We start from the raw sequence: 27,146 nt of genomic DNA, 5'->3' as shown, positions 1-27,146 counted from the left end.
TTCAGGAATGTGGGTCACCAATGAAAGGGTGGCCAATAGTTTTGTTAAGTTTAGTTTGGAGATACAGCGCGGAAACAGGCCCCTCAGCCCACCGAGTCCGTACCGACCAGCATTCTCCGCACATTAACACTATCCTACACACACTAGGGCCAATTTACATTCATACCAAGCCCATTAACCTACAAACCTGCACGTCTTTGGAGTCTGGGAGGAAACCGAAGATCTCAGAGGGAACGCACACGTTCACGGGGAGAACGGACAAACTCCGTACATACGAGCACCCGTAGTCAGGATCAAACCCGGGTCTACTGGTGCTGTAAGGCAGCGACTCTACCACTGCTCTACTGTGCCGCCCTAGTTGAGTTTAATTTATTGTCACGTGTACCAATGTACAGTTAAAAGCTTTTTTGTTGCGTGCAATAAAAACTGGCCGTGTCAGTGATCCCCACAACCATCATAAAACAAAGCAGTATAAAAAAATTCAGGCCTCGACTGGAGCACACCGGATGGTTGGGGAATGAGCGACAGAAATTGTATTGAGTAGAAAAAAGGAACTGCAGGCATTGGTTTATAACACAAAAAGACACAAAGTGTTGGAGTAATTCAGCATCTCTGGAGGACATGCGTAGGTGACGTTTCGGGTCGGGACCCTTCTTCCGGAAATTATTGACGTAAGTGGGATGAGACCTTTTGGGAAATTGTCTTGCCCCATTTCCACTGCTCAGCATCTCCTTAAATAGCGTTGATGCATTGATAATGTGAATTGCAACATTAAAACCCATGTACACGTTTACTGTCAGTGATATTGCATAAGCTTCCTTGAAGTATTTTCTCCATTCTCTGTCAAGTGCCCTCCTTGCCTCTGACCCACTGATTGTGATTCCTCTACAGATCGCTCTGGGGGTCCTGGGTTCTTTGGCTGTGTTCACTGCCATGCTGGAGACCAGCAGCTGGAGACGGAGGAGCGGACTAGAGTTCATCGATGTTGTGGTAAGGGCAGGCACAGGGTGTTGGATGAAGACGGTGAAGTAGAGGGAGACAAACGCCTCGCATGTCCTCAGCCTAGTACTGTCACACCATTCCATGTCCATGCACCCTGCAGCCTTGAACTCGGCAGTTTAGTTTGTTGTCACGTGTACTGAGGAACATTGAAAAGCTTTTTGTTGCGTGCTAACCAGTCAGCAGAGAGACAATACATGATTACATTCGATCCATTTACAGTGGATAGATACATGATAAGGGAATAACATTTAGTGCAAGGTAAATCCAGCAAAGTCTGATCAAGGATAGTCCGAGCGTCATAAAAGATGTAGATAGTAGTTCAGGACTGCTCTCCGGTTGTGGTAGGATGATTCAGTTGCCTGATAGCAGCTGGGAAGAAACTGTCCCCGAATCTGGTCGTGTGCGTTTTCGCACTTCTATACCTTTTTGCCTGATGGGAAGGGGAGAAGAGAGAGTGGCTAGGGTGCGACTCGTCCTTGATTAGTTTAATTTGGAGATACATTGTGGAAACAGGCCTTTCGGCCCATCAAGTCCACACAGACCGACGATCACCTGTGCACTGGTTATATCTTACACACTAGGGACTCAGTGGGCCAAAGGCCTGGTTCCACGCTGTAGCTCTAAAGTAAAGTCTAAAGTCTACGAAACAGAGTAAAATTGATTCATTTTCAAAGCAATGTTTCAGCCATTCTTCCAATAGTCATTGTTGCATAGATCAATGTTTGACCATCACTATCTCTCTTATTTTGCGCAGACTATTGTGAAATATCTTGCCTACTTTGCTGGAGCCCTGTCGAACACCTTCTTCCTTGTTACGTATGGTACCGGTGTTTACTGGCTTATTGCTTACAAGGTAAGGGTTATTGCCTGATTACAGCCTGATGGATAAACTCTCTCACTGGTGTGACACCAGATGGAAACATTTCTGCATTTATATAGAGCCTCAGGAAATGCTTCAAGCTGAAAAGCTTAAATCTGAAAAGCTTAAATGTGTAAATGCTTCACAGCTTTAAAAAAAAGTAACATTGAAGTATCATAACTGTCCTAAAATAGTCTTTGAGTTATGACAGAATTCTGTTCCAGTGAACGGCTAGTAACCCAAAGTGTTCGTAAGTTGAAAACGAACAAAACTGAGGACACACTTGGAGATGGGCATCAAGTGCTGCTGGAAGATCATCAGCTCTGTAAAAGACTCTCTTTGGTCTGCCCAGTTGGTGATTCCCAGCAGAGTGAGATGTCCATCAGGGAATGTTGCCGACTGGCCCTCTCCAGACTGCAGGGGTATGTGCTGAGGGACACACTGAAGCTCGGTGCAGCCAACGTCAAGGCTCTGTGGGGGAGATTCGAGGGTCCTTCCACTGCTGGACATTGAGGGGCAGGGTCCGGTGGGAACATCCCTCAAACAAGGGAAGGGATATCACCCCGGGGGGCACATGAGGGGCAAGGGTGCTTTGTTTAGAGAAATGTGGGAACAATAGACAATAGGTGCAGGAGTAGGCCATTTGGACCTTCGAGCCAACATCGCCATTTACAGTGATCATGGCTGAACACCACCGAGTATGACACTGTGGAATGTCTAGAGACTGAGAATGCCTGAAGAGTTTTTGCACTATTTTTGTTTTGCATATTTTATTTATTTTGATTAAAGTTTATTTTTGAAATTAAAAAAAAGAAAATGAACAGAAACAGTGTGTGGGACTTGTGTTTAGGTGAGGGGGGAAATATTTCATAGGAACCAGAGGGGCAACATTTTCACATTGAGGGTGATGGAACTGCCAGCGAAGGTAGTTGAAGCAGGTACTATAACAATATTCAAAAGAGACTTGGACGGTTTCATGGACTTGAAAGGTTTTTGGGCCAAACATGGGTAAGTGAGACGATAGATGGAGCATCTTCCTTGGCATGGGCGAGTTGGGCTGAAGGGCTTGTTTCTGTACTGCAGGATTCTATGACTCCAAGGACAATTGATGGAAATTTGAGCTAGTTGTCTTTAATCTTGGATGTCATGGGTAGGTTTGCTATTTATTACCTCATTATTAAATTGCCTTTGCTGAGCTATTTTCAAGGGGGAATGACTTCTTGCATTGATGCTGTCGTCACATTGACCAAAACTAGCTTTTTATTCCATATTTACTTAATTGATGTCAGGTTCCCCAGTTCCAACAGTTAGAATTGAATTTGGCTTCAGGTCTTTAATCCAGACTTCTGAGACCATCGAGAGGATAGAGAAATTAGGGCCTTCGGATTGTTCGGCCCATACTGTGTAAAGGAGGCCAGAATGGAAGGAACGCAGGTGTTTGCGAGTTATAGGCCTGCAGCCAGTGTTTAATGTAGAATTTAGTTTAGAAATACAGGCCCTTCGGCCCATTGAGTCCGTGCCGACCATCAATCACCCATTCACCACTAGTTCTATGTTATCCCACTTTCCCTACAGATTAGGGGCAATTTATAGAGGCCAATTATCCCACAAACCCGCATGTCTTTGGGATGTGGGAGAAAACTGGAGCACCTGGAGGAATGATCACAGTGATGTTAGTTCAATTTTGACAGTGATTCTCTTAGGATTACTAGGCAAATTCTCCAGCACTGAATCAAAATAAATTTAACACGAATGAATAATTGCAAATGGATTAATCAAATACTTATGTTTAATGGGTCAATCGATTTGGTGAAATTATACTTCTTCAGCAGGTCAGTTAGGCATAGGAGCCAGTTGTGCAGAGCATGGTGTGAGGACTACATTGGCTGACAACAATTCTTGCATGTGTCTCCACAGGGCCAGCAGTCCACAGTTGAGATTACACTGCCACCTGCTGGTAGTGAGATTGAAACCGGCTTCATCATCTATGTGTCTTGTGCTTTTGCGCTGAAGGTGGGTGTTAAGGTCATAAGGCTCCAACGAACCTCTTTCAGCAGATACTTCAGGTCAACACCATATGCACCATGCTTGCTTGGGTTTTGTACGTTCTTTCCACTTACCCTTTGGAATGATGTCCACAAAATTGCAGATGCTGGTTTATACCAAAGATAGACACAAAGAGCCAGAGTAATTCAACGGGTCAGACAGCATCCCTGGAGGAAAAGGATGGGTGACGTTACAGGTTGGGAACCTTCTCCAGACTGGATGTAGAGGGGGTGGGGGTGGGAGGGGATGAAGTCCTGGAGTCGTAAAAAGACCAGGAACAATCAGGGCCAGCCGCAAATGATGGGTGACATTTTGGATCGGGACCCTTCTTCAAACTGGAGGTAGGGGGCGGAGGAGGGAGGTGAAGAGTTGGAGGCAAGAAAAGACCAGGATCAATTCGAGACGGTCACAAATGCCCTTAGGCAGGGTGTTGCCTGGTAGGTCCATTGTTGGCAAGGGAAAATGTGATCTCAAGAGAAACCATGAGGAGGGCTGTGGAACTGGTAAAACGATTGGGGAAGAGGAAGGGGCAAGGAAGGAGGGGACGGGAGTATAAAATGAAGTTACATAATTAGAGAATTTAAAGTTGCCCCCATCCTCATCCCAAGTCGTTTTACTAGCTCCACAGTTCTCCATATTGTTAATCCTGAGATCACACCTTCCCGTTCATGTTAGTTCTAGGTTATCCCACTTTCCCATCCACTTACTCCTGCATGCTAGGAGCAATTTACAGTGACCACTTAACCTTCAAACCTCCCAAACATTTTTGAGAAATCTGGAGCACCCAGAGCAAATCCACACAGTCACAGGGAAAACATGGGAACTCCACACAGACAGCACCCGAGGTCAGGATCGAGCCTGACGTAATAATACCATATAAGTGCCAGTTTCTAAGGGGTGAAATTGAAAGTTGGTCTGCTCTAATGTTCTGAAACATGGTTTTCTTTCAGGCACTGCAATTAATTCACATTATGATAGTTCAGATGACAGTATCAATCTTCCTGATAGATTGGGAAAAGCCAAAGGGAAGACAGTTGGCTAAACCAGCAGGTGAGTTCATAACTCTTTGGAGCAGAATTAGGCCATTTGGCCCATTGAGTCTGTTCCACCATTCGATGATGGCTGATCTATTTTTCCCCCTCTGCCACATTTACCTGCCTTCTCCCCACTAAACTCAGCCATTGTTTGGTAAAGCATGTAGATAGTTTGTAGAGCACAAGTTGGCAGCGTAATTCCTGCATTGCAACAGTGACGGCGTTTCAGGAAAGGAATATCATTGGGAACATAAAGCTCTTTGGAAAGAACTGAAAGGTGGATGTCACCTGACTTCCTGGCAGAGGCAAGAGATGGAAAGGACACAATGTGCTGGAGTAACTCAGCAGGACAGGTAGCATCCTTGGACAAGTAGCATCCTTGGACATCCTTGGACAGGTAGCATCCTTGGACATTCTTCAGACAGTGATAGGTGGATCCAGGTGAGGTTGGGTGGATTGGCTGATGGGTCAGGTGGGCAAGAGTTAGACTGATGATACTGATGACATCTTTTCTGCAGAAAACAAGCCAAGCCCCTCATCGGTAAGCATCTGGCGTACCTACTTCATAGCCAATGAGTGGAATGAGATTCAGACTAAGAGGAAGATAAATCCAATCCTGCAACTTATTCTTATTCTTTTGCTGCTGGAGGTAAGTGATCTTTTCACATTTGACGCAGTGACCCTTAATGCAGACTCTGTGGAGGGATGTTCATGTTTTAAGAACATGAGAAACAGGAGTAAGAATAATTAACGTGACTGCTCAAGCCTGCCCTGTCATTGAATAACATCACAGTCAAATCTCGACACTGTCCAGAATTTATGGTTCCACTCGTATTTGAATGGATGATCCTTTATTATCACACGTGACATGTCACAGTCAAATTCTTTGTCTTGCATGCCATACACAAAGTACGCAAAAAGTCACCACGTTTAGGGCATGGACAAAGTTATAAAGTTATTTGACTAGTCGGCGCAGTCTCGGTGAGCCGAAGGGCCTGTTTCCACGCTGTTTCTCTAAAGTCTTGTCTGTGAAACAGGCAGGACCTATTGGTTATTTAGATTATTTTCTCTTGAACGCTGCAGGTTGAGGGGGAGACGATAGAAGTATATCAATTATGAGAGGCAAAGATAGGGTAGACAGTTGGAACCTTTTACCCAGGGTGGTGATATCAGAGACTAGAGGGCATAGCTTTAAGGTGAAAAGGACAAAGTTTAAAGGAGATGTGTGCGGGAAGTTTTATGATACAGCGGGTCGTGGGTGCCTGGAACGCGCTGTCGGGGGTGGTAGTTGAGGCAGACATGATAGTGGCATTTAAGAGACTTTGATAGGCACATAGATATGCAGGGAATGGAGGGATATGGATCATGTGCAGGCAAACAAGATTCGGTTATCATGATATGATATTTGGCACAGGTATTGTGGGCTGAAGGGCCTGCTCCTGTGATGTACTGTTAAAGTTACCCACATTCATGCAGTTAGATATGGAGACAGCAGCAATGCACTGCTCCACCATAGGGGGTGCTGTTGGAGCATCCATGGGCGCAGTCAGCACAGAATCAGTGAATTAATGTGAACTTCATGTGTAGGAAGGAACTGAAGATTTTTGGACACAAAAAGCTGGAGTAACTCAACTTGACAGGCAGCATCTCTGGAGAGAAAGAATGGGTGACATTTCGTGTCAAGACCCTTCTTCAGTCTAGAGAAGGGTCTCGACCCAAAACGCCACCCATTCCTTTTCTCCAGAGATGCAGCCTGTCCTGCTAAGTTACTCCAGCATTTTGTGTCTCTCTTTAATGTGAACTTTGTATCGAGACGCAAGAGACTGCAAAAACTGGAACCTGGAGCAAAAAGCAAACTGCTGAAGGATCTCAGCAGGTCAAGCAGCAGCTGTGGAGGGAAATAGACAGTCACGTTTTAGGTGTGCGGTCTATATGAAGGGTCTCATTGACCATTTGCCTCCACGGATGCTGCCTTACCTGCTGAGTTCCTCCAGTAGTTTGTTTGTGGCTTCAACTGTCCATGCATTGCTCATGCTGCAAAGGTCACTGCAGTCAGTAAGTTTTGTTGGGCGGCACAGTGGTGCAGCTGGTGGAGCTGCTGCTCCATGGCGCCAAAGATCCTGTTTGATCCTGAACTTGGGTGCTGCCTGTGCAGAGTTTGCACGTCATCCCTGTGACTGCGTGGGTTTTCTTCAGCTTTCTCCCACATGCCAAAGACGTGGAGGTTTGTAGGTTAATTGGCCTCTATAAACTGACCCAAGTGTGTAGGGAGTGGATGGGAAAGTGGGTAAACATAGAACTGTTGTGAGTGGGTGAATGATGGTCGGCATTGACTCGTTGGGCCGAAGGTCCTGTTTCCATGCTATATCTGACAATTGATCAATGGATCAATCAATCAAATCTATTAATCAATCATGTATTAAAGGGATTTTAACAATGTTAGGTCAGGCCAATAGCTGGAGGGGTATCTTATATATTAAGGGATATATACACCTTAAATATATGTACACCTTAAACTGAATTAATTGGCCTAACCATGATTACAGCTCTCATGAGGCTTCGGTATCCCTTGTATGAAAATAAATGTGGTGTTATGTCTTAACATGAACCTACACAACTGCAGCAAACCCTCTAAATCTTATACTCCAGTGGGCAGCAAACCAGAAACATAAGATTTTGATTTTCATAACTTTTAATATGTTTTAGAGAAAGGAAATAAAGATTGTGACTGAACAATGTAAGTAACAGGAGCAGAAAAATGCCACAGATTGGCGTGGAGAATTAAACTGAAATAGTATAAACATTTAAAAAAACCTTTTCTCCATATTTATTTTCAGCAGAGGGCCATTCTAATTGTTACCTGTGATTCTCCCACATTCCCATCAATTCCAGCCAGACTCCACCATGCACAAGAGGGATTTGGAGCAGCCAATATACCAACCAACCTGCAAGTCAGAGAGTCATACAGCATGGAATCAGGCCCTTCGGCCCATCTCGTTCATGCCGATCAAGATGCCCAATTTAAGCTAGTCCCATTTGCCCGTATTTGGCCGATATCCTGCTAAACCCTCCCTATACATGTACCTGTCCATATGTCCTTTACATTTTGTTTTAGCACCCACCTCAACTACCTTCCTTGGCAGCTCTTTCCTTATACCCACCTCTCTCTGGGTAAAAAGGTTGCCTCTCAGGTCTGTATTACATTTTGCCCCATACCACTTTATGGTCCTTGGGATGTGGGAGGAAAACAGAGCACCCACGTGGTCACAGTGAGAATATACAATCTCTTTACAGAAATGATGGAAGTCAGAATTGAACCTGGGTCTCTGGAGCTGTGACGTGGCAGGTCTCACTATGTTATTTTAAATGCCATGGATTTGGAAAACAAGCATTTTCAGAAATGCTTGTTTCCTAACTCTAGAAAGTCGCTGCCTCAAACAGGCAGCCAGCATTACCAGAGACCCACGCCACCCTCACCATGCCCTCTATTCAATCCTGCCATCGGGAACAAAGTATGGGAGCCTGGAAACTGTAATGTCCAGGTTCAGGAGCCAGAGAAGTTATTTAGCGAGTGTAGAAACAAGAAACTACATAGTCTGCAGATAGCAATCTGATTTACTAATTGGTCAGCTTGATGCCATCACAGTTACTAGGCAAGGCTCTTGTTCTTAATGGAATACAAGAAATCCTTTGGTTGATGTCTCTGTGTAATATGTAAAGGTGAATTAATGTTATTTTGAGCTGGAAAAGTTGATAAACTTGCAAGCTAATAAAATCTGTGGATCGACAAACCAGAGTTATGAAAGAAAAGGTTTTACAGACAGGGAAGGCTCTTGTTAATCCTTCCCAAATACCACAGATTTAGGGGTTTATTTCTTTAGATTTATAGATTTAGATGTTGGAGATACAGATACAGCGTGGACACAGGCCGTTTGGCCCACCGGGTCCGTGCTGACCGGATCACCCGGAGAAAACCCACGAGGTCACAGGGAGAACGTATAAACTCTGTATAGACAGCACCCATAGTCAAAATCAATCATGGGACTCTAGTGCTGTGAGGCAGCAACTCTACGCTGCACCACTGTGCTGCCCATTGTATGATAAACCCTTTATTTAAGAAAAGGAGAGAGGAAACAGGAAATAGCTGACTCTGATAGGAAGAATGCTGGAATCTATAAAGGAGGAATGTAATAACTGAACAGCCTGCGAAGAATAATAGGATTGAGCAGCCATGGGTTTGTGAACGAAAGATCATTTTTGACAAATCCACTTATTCGAGGATGTGATTAGCGCGATATAACGTGGAACCAGTGGATTTGGTTTATGTGCATTTGTCCAGGCCAGTAGAGTTTGACCAGGAACACAAAGTCTATCTTGTCTTCATTATCCCCATGACAAGACACAAACCTACAGGGTTAGAGATGGTGTAGGAAGGAACTGCAGTTGCCGGTTTACACCAAAGATAGACACAAAATACTGGAGTAACTCAGCGGGACAGACAGCATCTCTGGATTGAAGGAATGGGTGACGTTTCGGTTCGAGACATTTCTTCAGACTCATGGTGACTTTTTTCACCTCAAATTAGGAGGTGAATGAAATCAGGGACAAAGAGTCTCGACTTGAAACATTACCTATTCCTTTTCACCGGAGCTGCTGCTTGACCCGCTGAGTTACTCCAGCATTTTGTGTCAGTCTTCGGTGGAAAGCAGCACCAGCAGTGTCTTCCCACATAAAAGGGGCATAAAACATGGATCTATGCTTATAATGTCCTTGTTGGTGTTCTTTGACTATTTTCACTCGGGGAAATAAATATCCCTCTACTTCTTCAGGTTGGCATGAAGTTAGTTTGTTGTCTGGCTTGGGCAGAATGAAAACTAGAGAACACAAAATTCCCCTTGACTGAGTGTGGTTGAGGGATTAGTGACCTTACATATGCCAAATTCCTCTGGCCACTATTCAAAGAACAAAGCAAATTCCTTTCAGTGTAGCTGAACTCAAAGCTCTGTCTTGTATCAAATGAGCAGGAAGGAACGCATCATTTGTTCCAGAAACAACTCACCAGGACAGTGTGTTGGAAAATTTTGAGCAGCTTCCTTGAAGCCCACATTTCTTTCTTTAGCTCGTTCTGGTATTACTGCTGATTTTCACGACATTTCTTCAATCCCTAAAGTAGAGTACCTTTGAAGCCCCCAACGTTATGTTTGAAATGTGCAGGAACGAACTGCAGATGCTGGTTTCAACCGAAGATAGATAGACACGAAAAGCTGGAGTAACACAGCGGGTCAGGCAGCACCTCTAGAGAAAAGGAATAGGTGACGTTTCGGGTCGTGACCCTTCTTTAGACTGAGGGTCAGGAGAAAGGGAAACGAGAGATATAGAAGGTACATAGGACAAATGATTGAAAGATATGCAAAAAGCAACGTTACTCAAGGAAAGGTGGAGCCCACAATGATGCATTGAGATACAAAATGTTGAAGAAAGACTGGATATACTCGGCTTGTACTCGCTAGAATATAGAAGATTGAGGGGGGATCTTATAGAAACTTACAAAATTCTTAAGGGGTTGGACAGGCTAGATGCAGGAAGATTGTCCCGATGTTGGGGAAGTCCAGAACAAGGGGTCACAGTTTAAGGATAAGGGGGAAATCTTTTAGGACTGAGACGAGGAAAACATTTTTCACACAGAGAGTGGTGAATCTCTGGAATTCTCTGCCACAGAAGGTAGTTGAGGCCAGTTCATATTTAAGAGGGAGTTAGATGTGGACCTTGTGGCTAAAGGGATCAGGGGGTATGGAGAGAAGACAGGTACAGGATACTGAGTTGGATGATCAGCCATGATCATATTGAATGGCGGTGCAGGCTCGAAGGGCCGAATGGCCTACTCCTGCACCTATTTTCTATGTTTCTATGTAACTCATAACAGTGGATCATTGTGGGCTCCAGTTTTCCTTGATCATCGTTGCTCCATAGTGGGTCTGGGATGGTGTTAATGTGCGGGGATCGCTGGTCGGTGCGGACCCGGTGGGCTGAAGGGCCTGTTTCCGCGCTGTATCTCTAAAGTAAACTAAACTAAGATTTGGTAATGTAGTGGTAATGAAGGTACGTGAACAGAATTTCAGACCCAACCATAACGACTAAAAAATTGAAGTTTCTTTAATTAAATGAAATCCTGATTAAAAAGCAAGTAATAAGAATGGCCATCATGGACTGCATCCTGCCTCCCTTTCCCCTTCTCCCCACCCACTTCCCCCTATGGCCTTTCCTCTGGCTTCACATTTCTTGCTTCTTCTCTTCTTATCTCACAGCCTTTTGTTTAGTTTCATCTCTAGCCTTTGTCCACCCATCTGATCTGGGTGTTTAAGAAGGAACTGCAGATGCTGGAAAATCAAAGGTAGACAAATATGCTGGAGGAACTCAGCGGGTGAGGCAGCATCTATGCAGCAAAGGAAATAGGCAACGTTTCGGGCCGAAACATCTGAAGAAGGGTTTCGACCCGAAATGTTGCCTATTTCCTTCGCTCCATAGATGCTGCCTCACCCGCTGAGTTTCTCCAGCATTTTTGTCTACCATCTGATCTGGTGATCTGTTTCCTGGCTGTATCATTGCATTTTTTTTTTTAACCTGCCAAACAAACTCGCCCTCACCTGTATCCACCTATCACTTGTCTGCCTCTGTCCTGCCCCCCACCTCTAATCCAACTTTTTCCACCCCCACCCCCTCCCACTAAAATCAGTCTGAAGAAGGGTCCACACCTGAAACGTTGCCTATCCGTGTCCTCCAGAGATGCTGCCTGACCCGCTGAGTTACTCCTGCACTTTGTGTCTACCTTTGGTATAAACCAGCACCTGCAGTTGCTTTCCACATGGATAGGTGACCTTTCAGTTCGGGACCCTTCTTGAAGAGAGATGGTAGTCTCTCTGCCTTGACCCATTCAGCCACTTAGTTGCACCAACTAATGTGCAACTGCTGTGCAACTGTGGTTCAAGGTGGTTGCTGGTTACAATCTTCCCCAGGGCAGACAGAGACAGGCAATAAATAGTGAATTATTGCTCTGGGTAAAATTTAATAACAATTTTTTTTGTTCCAAGCATTTTTCTTTGGGGATAAAAAAACATAAGAATTTTGTTAACTCTGGCAAATGAAATACTGAAAAACAAAGCTCTTGCAGACCCAGAAGAGTGAAGGAATGAAGGTCCTTTGTGTCTGATCCAACAATGTCTCTCAGGAGAGCTGCCCCGATTGAACTAGGATAATGTTTCACATATAGTGCTGTCTGTCTGACATTATTAGTACAGTTCCTCATGATGACAGTGCTATGCAGGGGGGGGGGGGCTATACCTGATAGCAGCTGTTCTGAGATACCCCATGTTTAATTTTAGAGATTCAGCGCGGAAACAGACCCACAGCGCCTACGCTGACCAGTGATCTCTGCAAAATGACACCATTCTACACATTAGGGACAATTTACAATTTTACCAATTAGCCTACAAAGCTGTGCGCCTATGGAGTGTGGGAGGCAACTAAAGGCACCTAGAAAAAAGCCACGCAGGTCATGGGGAGAACGTACAAACTCCATACAGACAGCACCCATAGTCAAGATTGAACCCAGGTCTCTGGCGCTGGAAGGCAGCAACTCTACTCCTGCGCTATCATTAGATCTAATGAAACATAATTCCAGTCCTCTCCTTGTCAGTGCACCTTGAACTGGGTTTACTGCTTGTAACGTGGTCAAATTGCAGTATACAGTAATATACATAAGCCTCTGCAGTTCCGCTGAACAGGTTATGGTCCTGATGATCATCCAAGGCTACGGGGAGGAGAATGTGGATTGAGAGGGAAAGATAGATCAGCCACGATTGAATTGTGGAGTAGGCTCGGTGGCCTAATTCTAATCCTACGAATTATGAATTTATGAATGTCAAAATGTCAGCCACTCCGTTGCCTCCTCAAATACTGTTCAACCCAGTCAATTCCTCCAGCAGTTTTTTTTTTTTTTTTGCTGACTCCGCATTCCAAATGGTGTTGAGTCGTGCAGCATGGAAGTTGAATTGAAAAAGTCCACACCGACCGTCGATTGCCCATTCACACTCGTTCAATGTTATCCCACTTTCTCAACTGCTCACTCCACTCGAGGGGCAATTTCAGAAAGGCCAATTAGCCTACAAACCCACATGTCCTTGGGATGCGGCAGGAACCAGGAGCATCTGGAGGAAATTCACGTGGTCACAGGGAGAACGTGCAAACTCCACACAGACAGCACCAAAGGTTGAGAGGCTGCAGCTCTAGCAGCTGCTCCATTGTACCTCCCTATTATATTCTATTACAACTTTACATCTGGCGAAGTAAACATGCTCTTCGGCCCAACTTGCCCACGTCAACCAAGGTGTCCCATCAAAGCTAGTCCCATTTATTTGCATTTTGCCCGTATCTCTCTAAACCTTTCCAGTCCATTTACTTGTCCAAATGTCTTTAAAATGTAATGTTTTTATGTAATTGACAATATGTCAATAGAATTTCAAGGAAAAAAACACGCTTTTACCTGCTTTCCATCTCATTAAATGATCACTCTTGTGACACTGCTAAACACCTTCATCCATCAGCCACTGTTCATGTTGTAATGTGCCAGTGACTGTGGACGAGCTTTTGAACAGTGAGGAGTGAGAGCTGAGTGAGAGCCTTTGCCCTGTCAAGGCCAGGCACCTTTACACCCAGTAAAGGCAGGCAGGGATTGCATTCCATTGAATATTCTCTCCCTATTAGACCACAAAATATGTGAGCAGGATTAGGCTATTCAGCCCAACAAGGCTGCTCTGCCATTCAATCATGGCTGATCTATTTTTCCCTCTCAACCCTGTAACCTTTGTCGTCCTTACCAATCAAGAACCAATTAATCGTCACAAATACCCAATGGATTCGTAGAGGCATAGAAAGTCTCAGCATGGAAACAGGCCTTTCGGCCCAACTAGTCCATGCTAACCCAGGTACATAGATACATAGAAAATAGGTGCAGAAGTAGGCCATTCGGCCCTTCGAGCCTGCACCGCCATTCAATATGATCATGGCTGATCATCCAACTCAGTATCCCGTACCTGCCTTCTCTCCATACCCCCTGATCCCTTTAGCCACAAGGGCCACATCTAACTCCTTAAGCTGTGACCCCTTGTCCTGGACTTCCCCAACATCGGGAACAATCTTCCTGCATCTAGCCTGTCCAACCCCATAAGAAATTTGTACGTTTCTATAAGATCCCCTCTCAATCTCCTAAATTCTAGCGAGTATAAGCCAAGTCTATCCAGTATTTCTTCATATGAAAGTCCTGACATCCCAGGAATCAGTCTGGTGAACCTTCTCTGCACTCCCTCTATGGCTATAATGTCCTTCCTCAGATTTGGAGACCAAAACTGTACGCAATACTCCAGGTGTGGTCTCACCAAGACCCTGTACAACTGCAGTAGGACCTCCCTGCTCCTATACTCAAATCCTTTTGCTATGAAACCTAACATACCATTCGCTTTCTTCACTGCCTGCTGCACCTGCATGCCTACTTTCAATGACTGGTGTACCATGACACCCAGGTCTCGCTGCATCTCCCCTTTTCCTAGTCGGCCACCATTTAGATAATAGTCTGCTTTCCTGTTTTTGCCACCAAAGTGGATAACCTCACATTTATCCACATTATATTGCATCTGCCAAACATTTGCCCACTCACCCAGCCTATCCAAGTCACCTTGCAGTCTCCTAGCATCCTCCTCACAGGTGCTCCATCTAAGCTCGTCCCATGTGCAATACACAAGGATATTTGAAAACTCTTCTTAAAATCAGTGTCATAGAGAAATGCAGCATGAAAACAGGCCCTTCCGCCAACTCGAACTGACCATCAAGCACAATTTTACACCAATCCTGCGCTCATCCCATTTTACACTCCCTAAATTATTATCAGTTCCCACCCCAGATTCTACCGCTCACCTACACACAAGGAATAATTCACAGTGGCCAACAAACCTACCAACATGCATGCCTTTTGGATGTGGGAGGAAACCAGGGCACCTGGAAGAAACCCACATGGTCACAGGCAGAGAATGCAAACTCCGCACAGTCAGCACCCGAGGTTGGGATTGAATCTGAGTATCCTGCACTATGAGACAGTGGCCCTTTGAGCTGCATCATTGCTGCACCCTCATTGTGATTGCTAAAATACTGAAGGAAGATTTAAAACTTTTTGAAATGATTAAACTTTTCTGAGGAACAACTGAATTGATCCAATGCTCTGATTTCTATAAGTGTATGCATTTTTGCTCAGAGCTAAGTTGCCACTGAAGGAAGCAGTGGACTCCACAGAATCGCCGCTTTAAGGAAACCCTGAAAGGAGAGAATCAAATCCGTGCTTAACTGTATAAATAAATATCGCCTGAAAAATGTGGATTACAGTTGTTCAAATAATTGGCAGAAGGTCTGGGAGGGAGATGAGGAGATTATTTTTTAATGCAGCGGGTTGTTAAGCATGGCAATGCTCTGCTTATAGGGATGGTGAAGGCGGAGTCAGTAACTCTCAAAGAATAAACACTCAACAATTTCCAAGGCTTTGAAGAAAGGGCTAGTTAGTGGGACTTATTGAATTGCTTTTTCAAAGCATTGCTACAGTGAACTACATTGTTCTATGAATGTGTGGCACAGAGTATAAGAAATAGATGTAGAATTAGGCCACAGTGCTCTTGATCATGGTTCATCATCCAATATCATGTCTATTGCTGTGTCTCTTCCACTTTCTTGCCTGGTTCCCATATCCCTTCATCCCTTTAGTTTCTAAAAATGTATTGATTCTCAACTAGATTATGCTCAACATTTGACCATCCAAAGAATGTTTTGTCTCCAGAACTGTCCATGTCCGAAGGGCATGAAGGACTCGGTGGGCTTAAAGGCCTATTTCCGCGTTGTGTCTCTAAAGTCTAAAGTATAAATGCTAACTTAGAGCAGTGTCATCATGAACGATTGACAGGGTTAATTACTCCATCGCTCTTCTCTGAGAACCTGTAGCATTGTCACTATATGCAGATTTTTTTAAATTTCAGGTTATTGGCATAAAGAACATTGCGAGAAGAGACCTGAATTTGAATCTGTACCCTGGATCTGATGTTAATCTGGCGCCTTGGAGCCCAATACTCCGATACGGGATATCCATATCAATGTGGCTGGCTGTGGGCTTGGCTCAGGTAAGTTAAACTGATTTCTCGGTGACATACTGATGACGTGATACTGGTAAAGGGATCGCACATCTGTTAGACTGGGAAACTAATCCACTGATCAATTTGGCTGCTAGTTCTACCACAATGGCTTCACTGTTTACATTGTGGTGGAGGCCATAGAGCAAATTTTCATTCAAAGCCAATATGTGAGGGTGCAAATATGTTAAGAAACGTAGAAAGTGGCACACATAGCAATGGCCAAATTTGACTTCTACAGGACGAGCAGAAGGAACACCTCCCTCCACTGATATAGTGCGGCACAGTGGCGCCGCAGTAGAGTTGCAGCCTCACAGCGGCAGCGATCTAAGTTCGATCCTAACTACCGGTGCAGTCTGTATGGAGTTTGTACATTCACCCTGTGACCGTGTGGGTTTTCTCCGGGTGCTCCGGTTTCCTCCCACGTACCAAAGACATGCTGGTTTGAAGGTTAATTGGCTCAGATAAATATTGTCAGTTATCCCTATTGTGTAGGATAGCACTAGTGTATGGGGTGATCGGTGGTTGGCATGCTCAGTGGGCCGAAAGGCCTGTTTCAATAGACAATAGACAATAGGTGCAGGAGTAGGCCATTCAGCCTTTCATGGCTGATCATCCCCAATCGGTACCCCGTTCCTGCCTTCTCCCCATATCCCTGACTCCGCTATCTTTAAGAGCCCTATCTAGCTCTCTCTTGAAAGTATCCAGAGAACTGACCTCCACTGCCCTCTGAGGCATAGAATTCCACACTCACAACTCTGTGAGAAAAAGTGTTTCCTCGCCTCCATTCTAAACGGCTTACCCCTTATTCTTAATCTGTGGCCCTGGTTCTGGACTCCCCCAACACCGGTAACATGTTTCCTGCCTCTCGCGTGACCAAACCCTTAACAATCTTATATGTTTCAACAAGATCTCTTCCTTCTAAACTCCAGTGTACAAGCCCAGCCATTCCATTCTCTCAGCATATGACAGTCCCGCCATCCCAGGAATTAACCTTGCAAACCTACGCTGCACTCCCTCAATAGCAAGAATGTCCTTCCTCAAATTAGGGGACCAAAACTGCACACATTACTCCAGGTGTGGTCTCACTAGGGCTCTGTACAACTGCAGAAGAACCTCTTTGCTCCTATACTCATCTTGTTATAAAGGCCAACATGCCATTCGCTTTCTTCACTGCCTGCTGTACCTGCATGCTTACTTTCATAGACTGATGAACAAGGACCCCCAGATCCCATTGTACTTCCCCTTTTCCCAACGACGCCATTTAGATAATAATCTGCCTTCCTTTTTTTGCTACTAAATTGGATAACCTCACATTTATCCACATTAAACATCATCTGCCATGCATCAGCCCATCCCCCAACCTGTCTAAGTCACCCTGCATTCTCATAGCATCCTCCTCACAGTTCACACTGCCACCCAGCTTTGTGTCATCTGCAAATTTGCTAATGTTACTTTGAATCCCTTCATCCAAATCATCGATGTATATTGTAAATAGCTGCGGTCCCAGCACCAAGCCTTGTGGTACCCCAAGAGTCACTGCCTGCCATTCTGAAAGTTAATCCCTACTCTTTGTTTCCTGTCTGCCAACCAATTTTCTATCCATGTCGGCACTCTACCCTCAATACCATGTGCCCTAATTTTGCCCACTAATCTCCTATGTGGGAACATATCAAATGCTTTCTGAAAGTCCAGGTACATAACATCCACTGACTCTCCCTTGTCTATTTTCCTAGTCACATCCTCAAAAAATTCCAGAAGATTAGTCAAGCATGAATTCCCCTTCGTAAATCCATGCTGACTCGGACCGATCCTGTTACTGCTATCCAAATGTGCGGCTATTTCATCTTTTATAATTGACTCAAACATCTTCCCCACCACCGATGTCAGGCTAACTGGTCTATAATTCCCTGTTTTCTCTTTATCGCCTTTCTTAAAAAGTGGGATAACATTAGCTACCCTCCAATCCACAGGAACTGATCCTGAGTATAGAAAATTGGAAAATTATCACCAATGCATCCACGATTTCTAGAGCCACTTTCTAATGCAGACCATCAGGCCCTGGGGATTTATCAGCCTTGTCCCATCAGTCTACCCATTGTCATTTCCAATGTATCTCTAAAGTCTAAAGTAGATATTTTTTAAATGAGAATGCTGTATCTATTCAGATCTAAGGGAACTTTGTCAGTGGTAACCAAAAACGTTCTGACTACTTATAGACGTTCTTCTTCGTCGGGATCTGCGAACGATTTGTTGAGGACAAGATAAAGCAGTTTGTCGATTTGTGCTCCTTGAGCAATGTGAGTATCCAGTACGTTGTTTCTCTGCAGTTATCCTGCACACAGCCCAGTTACAACACCAAAGAGGAGCCCGTCCAGTCACTGGGTGATACAGACCCTTTGCTGGGAGTGTCCTTGGTATCTGAAGCACAGCATGGAAGTGCTGCCTCAAAATGGCAGCCAGCATCATCAAAGATCCATCAAGTCTGAACCACCTTGGCCACGCTCTCATTTCAAGTCAAGAGAATTTTATTGACATATGAAAAGGAACAATGAAATTCTTACTTGCAGTCACACAACAGATATGTAAGTGTAGTACTCTGTAAAACCCATAATAAAAAGCCCAAAAAGGTTCAGTATATATATTGTTATTATTGTGTATATATGTATATATATATATATATATATATATATATATATATATATATATATATAATACTGCAAAGTCAAAAATTATGGAATGGAATACTTTATTGTCACATGTGACAAGGCACAGTGAAATTCTTTGCTTGCATACCCAAGGTCTGCCCCCAAGTGGCGGCACGTTGGAGCAGCGGGAGAGTTGCTGCCTTACGCCAGAGACCCAGGTTCGATTCTGACTAGCGGTGCTGTCTGTATGTTCTCCCCGGGACCTAAAACTAAACTAAAGTCAATATAGTTCTGAGCCAATTTGGCGGTTGTAGTTTTTAATTGCCTGATGGTTGACTCCTCCCATTGGGAAGAAGGTACAGGAGTCTTAAAACCCTGGTCACCAGATTCCAAAGTAGCAACTTCCCAACAACCATGAAGTTCTTGAACACTACAGAACACTAACCTCGATTATGAACAATGGACTATCCTGAATTGCCACTAACAAGTTTGGCTTTGGGTTTTGCACTGCTATTGGGATTATTAATTTTTTGAATTTTCTTTCCTTATATGCTGTCTATGTGTTTACAAGTTTATTATGCTGCTGCAAGTAAGAATTGCACTGTTCCATTGTTGGTACATGTGACAATAAAACCTCTTGATTCTTCAGGGTGTTGTGTATTACTAAATAAGCCCCTTACACTCGGGTTATTTGCAAGCACACAAACGAAGTCGCATGAGCTGAGACGTGATGGAGAAAGGCTTTGGGAGCTGGTAGAGAAATACAAACACTTTTTTTCCTTTGATGTTCCGTCTTTAAAGCATTTATTTATTTGTATATTACCTACAGGTGTCAGTCTTCATCTTACTGCACAGGTGTTACGGTTTCTACATCCATGGCCGATCGGTGCATGGACATGCTGATATTGGAATGGAGACAATGTATCTTAACCTCAAGAAAGAAGAGGTAATAGGCTGATACAATCATCTTTTGGGGTCGATGTAACTTAAAAGCAAGTAGAATTTGCACCCACCCAAGAACCATTCTACCATTTGAGGACATTGGATTTTTTCTATGGAACTGATGCGCTACAAAGTTCAGAATTATATTTTGCTCTCTGTATCTTCCCCTTTGCTCTATCTAATGTACTTGAGGAACTGGTTTTGTATCTAAGTATGGTATATCTGATCTGTTTGGGTAGCATGCACAATAAAGCCTTTTCACTGTACCTCGGTACATGTGACAATAATAAACCTAAACCAACGAAAGAAAGCAATGAAAGAACAAAGAACTAAGGGGTGGCACAGGTGCTAGAGCTGTTGCCTCACTGAGTCAGAGACCAGGGTTTGATCCTGACCTCGGGCGTTGTCTGTGTGGTTTGCATGTTCTCCTCGTGATCGTGTGGGACTCCTCAGGTTTCCTCCCACAATCCCACAGATGTGTGGGTTTGCAGGTTAATTGCCTTCTACAAAATTGCCCCTAGTGTGTCGGGAGTGAATGTGACAGTGGGATAACATAGACCTAGTGTGAATGGGTGATCGATGGTGGGCATGGACTCGGCGGGCCGAAGAGCCTGTTCCAATGCTGTATCCTTTAATCAATAACAACTGAACCACGGTGTTTATTTTGGACTATCCCATTTACCACTCAACCTTGCACCCACTGCCTTCAGATTAAGAGGGAAGTACCTTAGGATCACAGTAACAGGACAAAGACTCATATTTAGTAGACCAATCATCCCGAAGTAATTCACAGAAACCAATTTACCAACAAACACACTTCCTTGGGATGTGGGTGGGGAAGAGGAGAGCCCGGAGGAAATCCAGGGAGAATGAGCAAATTCCCCACAGACGGCACCCAAAGTCAGGATTGAACCCTGATCTCGGGCACTGTGAGGCAGCAACTATGCTAGCTGTGCCGCTCTGCTGCCAGTTGTAAAGATAATTGTGCAGAGACAATCTCTTTGTGCATTCAAGTGTCAAAAATTGGACCTGCTATATTCTGGGTATTTGCTCCTTTCAGTCAGAGATTGTTCTGCTTGCTGTACAAAAAAAACTGGTAGCCCCAGGAACTGGAACAGGAATAGGGCAGCAAAGTGGCACAGTGGTAGAGCTGCTGCCTTACAGCCCCAGAGTCCCGGGTTCGATCCTGACTACGGGTGTACGGAGTTTGTGCATTCGCCCTGTGACTTCCATGGGTTTTCTCAGAGATCTTCGGTTTCTTCCCACCCTCCAAAGACATACTGGATTGTAGGTTAATTGGCTTGGTATAAATATATAAATATTTAAAAGAATGTCCCTAGTGTGTGTAGGGTCGTGTTAATGTGCGTGGATCGCTGGTCGTTGCGGACTCGGTTGACCGAAGGGCCTGTTTCCAGACTGATCTCTAAACTAAACTAAACTAAAAATATGTACACAAGTAGGAGTTGCTATTGAGCAAGCACAAGGAGGAAAAGAGATAAAGTGAATGATGTTGGGAAGGTCGGGCGAGCAGCAGGTGGGAACCAGATGGGTTTGGGATGGGGGCTGTGAGTTAATTTCCTGACAGTATTTTGCAAAATTTAATTTTTTTCAACAGGATAATCTTTGTGCAATGCGAGGTCTTGAGCCCAACATGGAGGTACAAACGTTTGAGGTGCTTCTTTCGAACAAGGTTAGACAACAATATGACAGGATACTATCACCACTGACCGAGGTACTTGTTTTTTCTTTTCTAATAAACTATTAGGTTATTTTCTATTAACCTAGAGTAAGAGTTCTTTTTTAATTGCCTTTGCCCCTGTTGAGGAAGTTGTTTATATTTTGGGCCTAGTGTTTTGTGCCTATTGCTGTGTATTATCAGCCATTCTTTCAGCTGCCTGCACCATGAGTGTTGGAATTTCCTCCTGAATCACTTCCACTTTCCCCCTTGCTCTCCTCCATTGAAATACGCCTTCAATCCCACACCTTCATCCAAACCTCTCTGATCTACACCCGGTCCGTGCCTGATGAACGAAGGCATTAGAAACTGCTGATGCTGGAATCTTGAGCTAAACACAAAGTGCTGGAGGGTCTCAGTGGATCAGTGGATCGGGCAGCATCTGTGGAGGGAATGCACAGGTGACATTTCGGGTCGGGACCCATCTTCAGACTACTGGGTTGTTGGAGGCACAATCTAAGCAGGATATATTGTTGCTTCTTGCAACCTTCCCAGTCAAGATGAGGTGTGCCAATGCAATAAATTGTTCCTGCAATGGCAGCATGATGAGTTTGTACAGTTTAGTGTGGTGATAATGAGGGCTAAAGGGAAGCGTGGCAGAGGAGAGAGGAATTGAAAGGCTGCATGGAGGTGAAGGAAGAGATGAAGAGAAATTTGTGCTGTGCAAAGGTAAGGGTTTGGAATACTATGATTACTGAGATTAGAATTCCATCCAACAGGAATATAGAATGGAACATCATCCCTGATGCAAACACACAATGTATTCCAATGCTTTGGCCCACCTCTCTCCCAGCTCCTCCCCCCCCCCCCCCAATCAATCTAAAAAAGGGTCCCGACCCAAAGCATCACCTATCCATGTTCTCCAGAGATGCTGCCTGACCTGCTGACTTACTCAAGCACTTTGTGTCCTTTAATGTATTTCATTGTTGTGTTACCACTTTGTACTCTGTCTTAGGAAGTTCAAGGTGAATTTATATGCAAAGTACAATGTGCAGAAGTGATTATATATCAAGCTTAATGTTATTGGCTGGGCTAAATTTGTGGGCAAGTGTTTTTTATTTGTGCGTTCAACAGTTTTTAGTTTGGTTCAGTTTATTATTGTCAAGCTACAGTGAAAAGCATTTGTTTGTGTGCTATCCAGTCAAATAAAAGACAGGCTTAGAGGGATATAGGCCAAACACAGTCAGGTGGGACTAGTGTAGATGGGACATGTTGCCCGGAGTGGGCAGGGATGGGCTGAAGGGCCTGTTTCCATGCTGTAAGACTCTATGACTATACATGATCACATTAAGTCAGCCACAGTGCGCAGGTAAAGGATAATGTGTACTGCAAGGTATTGAAGTCTGATTCAAGATAGTTCAAAGGTCTCCAATGAGGTAGGTGGGAGGTGGGCAGCTTACGCTATAGACTCCCCAAACATATTTCATGTGACCTTCGAACTGAGCCCTTCGGCCACTCTATTCATATTTACCTTTAAAGGTGGCAAGAAGGAATCATGGTGGACATGTAGATTCACCCACTATGCAGCAGAACTTAAAGGCATACTTCACGATGAACAAGTTCCTTTCATCCTTCCTTGAACACGTGAGTTGACACTTTCCATTTTGTTAACTGCAAGTTGTTGCTGTATGGTGTTTTTGTGGTGGTTGCCAGTGTTAAAAATGATCCTTTGAAGTAAAATACGAACAATGAATGGGGTCAATCTCAGGCAGAAACTCATCCTCAGGGCACCAAGTGGAAAATTGTGTGTTCACACACTTCAACATTCACCGAGGAAATCCAGTGCTTGTTACGATGAGAGGCAATCAAATTGTAATTTGGCCCATTGTCAACCATCCCAACTGTAACAAACTCCCGAGTATCAAATTTTAAAACTTCCCAGTCTTCCCCTGAGTGTACCAAAATGAATCCCATGCTCAGACCTCCAAGACCAGCACTAAATATACTTTCCCTGCTGAAATGGGTCACTGCATTGGATGTCAAATGTCACTGAGAAAAAAATATTTTTGAAGTGTTTAGAAACACAGCACAGAAGCAGGCTCTTCAGCCCATTGAGCCCACGTCGGCCATCGATCACCCACTCACACTAGTTCTATGTTATCCCATTTTCTCATCCACTCCCTACACATCAAGGGTAATTAAGTTGAGTTTACTTTATTGTCACGTGTACCAAAGTACAGTGAAAAGCCTTTGTTGCGTGCTAACTAGTCAGCTGAAAGACTATACATGATTACAATCAAGCTATCCACTGTGTACAGATACAGGAAAAAGGGAATAATGTTTAATGCAAGGTAAAGTCTGATTGGAGATAGTCCGAGGGTCTTCAATGAGGTAGATACAAGCTCAGGACCACTCTAGTTGTTGACGGGATGGTTCAGTTGCCTGATAACAACTGGGAAGAATCTGGAGGTGTGTGTTTTCACATTTCTGTACTTCTTGCCTGATGGGAGAGAGGAGAAGAGGGAGTGACTGGAGACTCGTTCTTGCTTATTCTGGTTAACACAGTCCAATCAACCTGTACATCTTTGGGATGTGGGAGGAAACCGGAGCACCCAGAGGAAACCCACCTTAAACCACTGCCTTCTAGTTCTGGGAAAAAGTCTCTGTGCATCACCCTTCAGCCTCCTCCACTCCGTGGAATAAAATCCTATCTGGATGGGAAAATACAGGATGATCGTTGGTTGCAAGGACTTGGATGGGCCGAAGGGCCTGTTTCCATGCTGTGATTCTAAACCACGCTTTAAATAACTTTAAATTACTTCTTTGATTTTACCAGCTAGTACTTTCTCTTGCACTCTCTTCGCCTTCCCAAATTCCTTATACTTTTGTCCCTATACTTTCCACACTTCAGTTGACTTATTTGTGGTATTGAGCTCTCTGTATCCTTTGTTTGTCTTATCCTCCCCTCTGTGTTCCTCAACATCGCTGGGCTTCAGATTTGGACGCGGATATTTTCTTGTGATGGATACCTTTTATTTGGAATCTTCACTCTTTTATTTCACCGGTCGCGGTGGCGCAGCGGTAGAGTTGCTGCTTACAGCGCTGGAGACCTAGGTTCGATCCCGACTACAGATGCTGTCTGTACAGAGTTTGTACGTTCTCCCCGTGACCTGCGCAGGTTTTCTCTGAGATCTTCGGTTTCACATACAGGTTTGTAGGTTAATTGGCTTGGTAAATGTAAACATTGTCCCTAGTGGGTGTAGGATAGTGTTAATGTGCGGGGATCGATGGTCGGCGCGGACCGCGGTGGGCCTACGGGCCTGTTTCCGCGCTGTATCTCTAAACTAAACTAAACTTAACTTCTCGCACTGCACTGGCACTGATTTGCCTTCAAGTAGCTGTTCCCAGTCTGCTGTTGCTCAACCTTATCTCAGCTCAGTGAAACTGGCTTTGCTCCACTTTGGCACTTTCACTCACAGCCTGTCTTTGTCCACAATAAGCTGTTGGAGAGAGAAATACTGTGAGAGGAGTGACCGGTGGTCAGATGATTGATGAGAAATGTGTTTTTAATATTCTGCATGACAGCATCCATGACCCTGATGTAATTTGCAGTTGAACTTTGACAATAAAAATAGAAGCTTGTTTTTAACTACCAGGATCATTGGATTTGTTTAGGAAAGAAGCAGTGCAGACGAGAGATTTACACACATGCACGCTGACAGGCTTATGCTCACACACAGAACTTGCTCAACATGTGTACACACACAAACACCATGTGTGCGCATGCAAGTACATTACACTCCAACATTAAGTCACTAAAACACACATGCCTGTTTCTGTGTCCATTGTCCACTGTCAGTTTTAAGTTATTTCTTTTTCTGAACTCCTCGACTTTGCTGCATCCTGCTCACAGTGGTTTGAAGTTATTGATGAGCCATGGATGAAGGCGCTGCTATCATCCCCCGCCTTCCCTCAGAACATACTTTATCCCGTTGTGATTTCTGCTAGGTGATATCTGCTATTAATAATGGTGACAAAGCACATTTTCTGTTTTCTTAATCCCACTTACCAGAGATTGGGGACCAGGACTATGTGCTGTCCTGACTATTCATGCAAAATAGGGAGGCACTGTAGTGCAGCTGATAAAGCAGCTGCCACACAGCGCCAGATAGTCTGGTTCCACCCTGACCTCCGGTGCTGCCTTTGGTTTTAGTTTTAAAGACACAGCGTGGAGCAGGCCCTTCGGCCCATCCAGTCTGCACCGACCAGCAATCCTTGGGCTGATGGGCCTATCTCTGTGCCATATCTTTAAACTAAAAAAACTCAAACTAAATGATCAAGCAGATTCACAAAATGTGCTTGCACTCACCTCACACTCATCACCCACCATGAAAGTACTTGTTGGCCCTCTAAATATGTACAGAACTCTGTGCATTGTTCCCAAATGTATTTAGAGTGTTGATTTTATTGAGTGCTACCTTGATCCACTTGTTTTTTCATCCATGTGATGTGACAGATCGAGAGCTGTTTATAGTTTAGTTTAGGAAGGAACTGCAGATGCTGGTTTAAACTGAGGGTAGATACAAAATGCTGGAGTAACTCAGCAGGAAAGGCAGCATCTCTGGAGAAAAGGAATGGGTGACGTTTCGGGTCGAGACCCTTCTTCAGACGGAAGAAGCCTCTCAGTCTGAAGAAGGGTCTCGACCCAAAACGTCATCCATTCCTTCTCTCCAGAGATGCTGCCTGTTCCGCTGAATTGCTCCAGCATTTTGTGTCTATCTATAGTTTAGTTTAGAAATACAGGGCCATCAGCCCACCAAATCTGCGCCAACCAGCGATCACCCATATGTTCGTTATAGGCACTAGGCATAATTTACAGAAGCCAATTAGCGTACAAACTCGCTTGTCTTTGGAGTGCTGGAGGAAAACAGAGCACCTGGAAAATATTCATGCGATCACAGGGAGAACGTACAAACTCCATACCGACAGCACCCGTAGTCAGGATCGAACCTGGGTCTCTGGTGCTGTAAAGCAGTAACTTTACCGCTGCACCACTGTGCCTCCGCACAGTCTGTGTGCAGTTTGCATATTCTCCCTGTGACCATGTGGGGTTTCTCCGGGCGTTCTGGCTCCCTCCCAAATCCCAAAGATGTTCAGGTTTGTAGGTTAATTGGCCCTCTGTAAATTACCCCAAGTGTGTAGAGAGTGAGAAAGTGGGATAACATAGAACTAGTGTACGGGTGATCGATTGTTGGTGCGGACTCAGTAAGCCGAAGGGCCTATTTCAATGCTGTATCTCTAAAAATCTCAAAAAATAATTCTAAAAAAAGATTCATAAATTAAAATAATTAAGGGTGGCACAGTGGCACATCCATAGAGCTGCCTCCTTACAGCACCAGAATCCTGGGTTCGATCCTGACTATGGGTGCTGTCTGTGTGTAGTTTGTACATTCTCCCTGTGACTGTGTGGTTTTCTCTGGATACTCCGGTTTTCTTCCACACTCTAGAGCCGTGCAGGTTTGAAGGCCTCTGTAAATTGTCCCCAGTGTCTAGGATAAAACTAGTGTATGGGGAGATTGATGGTCGGCGCAGACTCGGTGGGCCGAAGGGCCTGTTTTCACGCTGTATTGCTAAAGCTAAACTAAACTGAACTAAAGGTATTATCGCCACTGCATGGCTGACCCTCTATCCCTTTACCACCTAACATTAACTGTTTCTCTG

The 27,146-nt window shown here is 44.4% G+C and overlaps 1 protein-coding gene across 3 annotated transcripts in view; it reads left to right on the top strand.

The window, feature by feature from the left end:
• Positions 1-27,146, top strand: part of LOC116982565 (meckelin-like) — a 78,713-nt gene that overhangs the window by 42,855 nt on the left and 8,712 nt on the right. For all 3 annotated transcript variants that reach the window (XM_033035832.1, XM_033035833.1, XM_033035834.1), the window contains exons 16-25: positions 892-990; positions 1,757-1,855; positions 3,779-3,874; positions 4,858-4,957; positions 5,460-5,590; positions 16,011-16,151; positions 18,380-18,460; positions 19,638-19,754; positions 21,366-21,482; positions 22,965-23,069. In XM_033035832.1, coding sequence (XP_032891723.1) covers positions 892-990; positions 1,757-1,855; positions 3,779-3,874; positions 4,858-4,957; positions 5,460-5,590; positions 16,011-16,151; positions 18,380-18,460; positions 19,638-19,754; positions 21,366-21,482; positions 22,965-23,069 — 1,086 coding nt within the window. The remainder of the gene's footprint in view (positions 1-891; positions 991-1,756; positions 1,856-3,778; positions 3,875-4,857; positions 4,958-5,459; positions 5,591-16,010; positions 16,152-18,379; positions 18,461-19,637; positions 19,755-21,365; positions 21,483-22,964; positions 23,070-27,146) is intronic.

Source organism: Amblyraja radiata, chromosome 17 (assembly GCF_010909765.2).
Source record: "Amblyraja radiata isolate CabotCenter1 chromosome 17, sAmbRad1.1.pri, whole genome shotgun sequence".
NCBI classification, from domain to species: domain Eukaryota; kingdom Metazoa; phylum Chordata; class Chondrichthyes; order Rajiformes; family Rajidae; genus Amblyraja; species Amblyraja radiata.
Note: the sequence above shows the minus strand (reverse complement) of the source record. Positions and strands in the feature narration are given on the sequence as shown.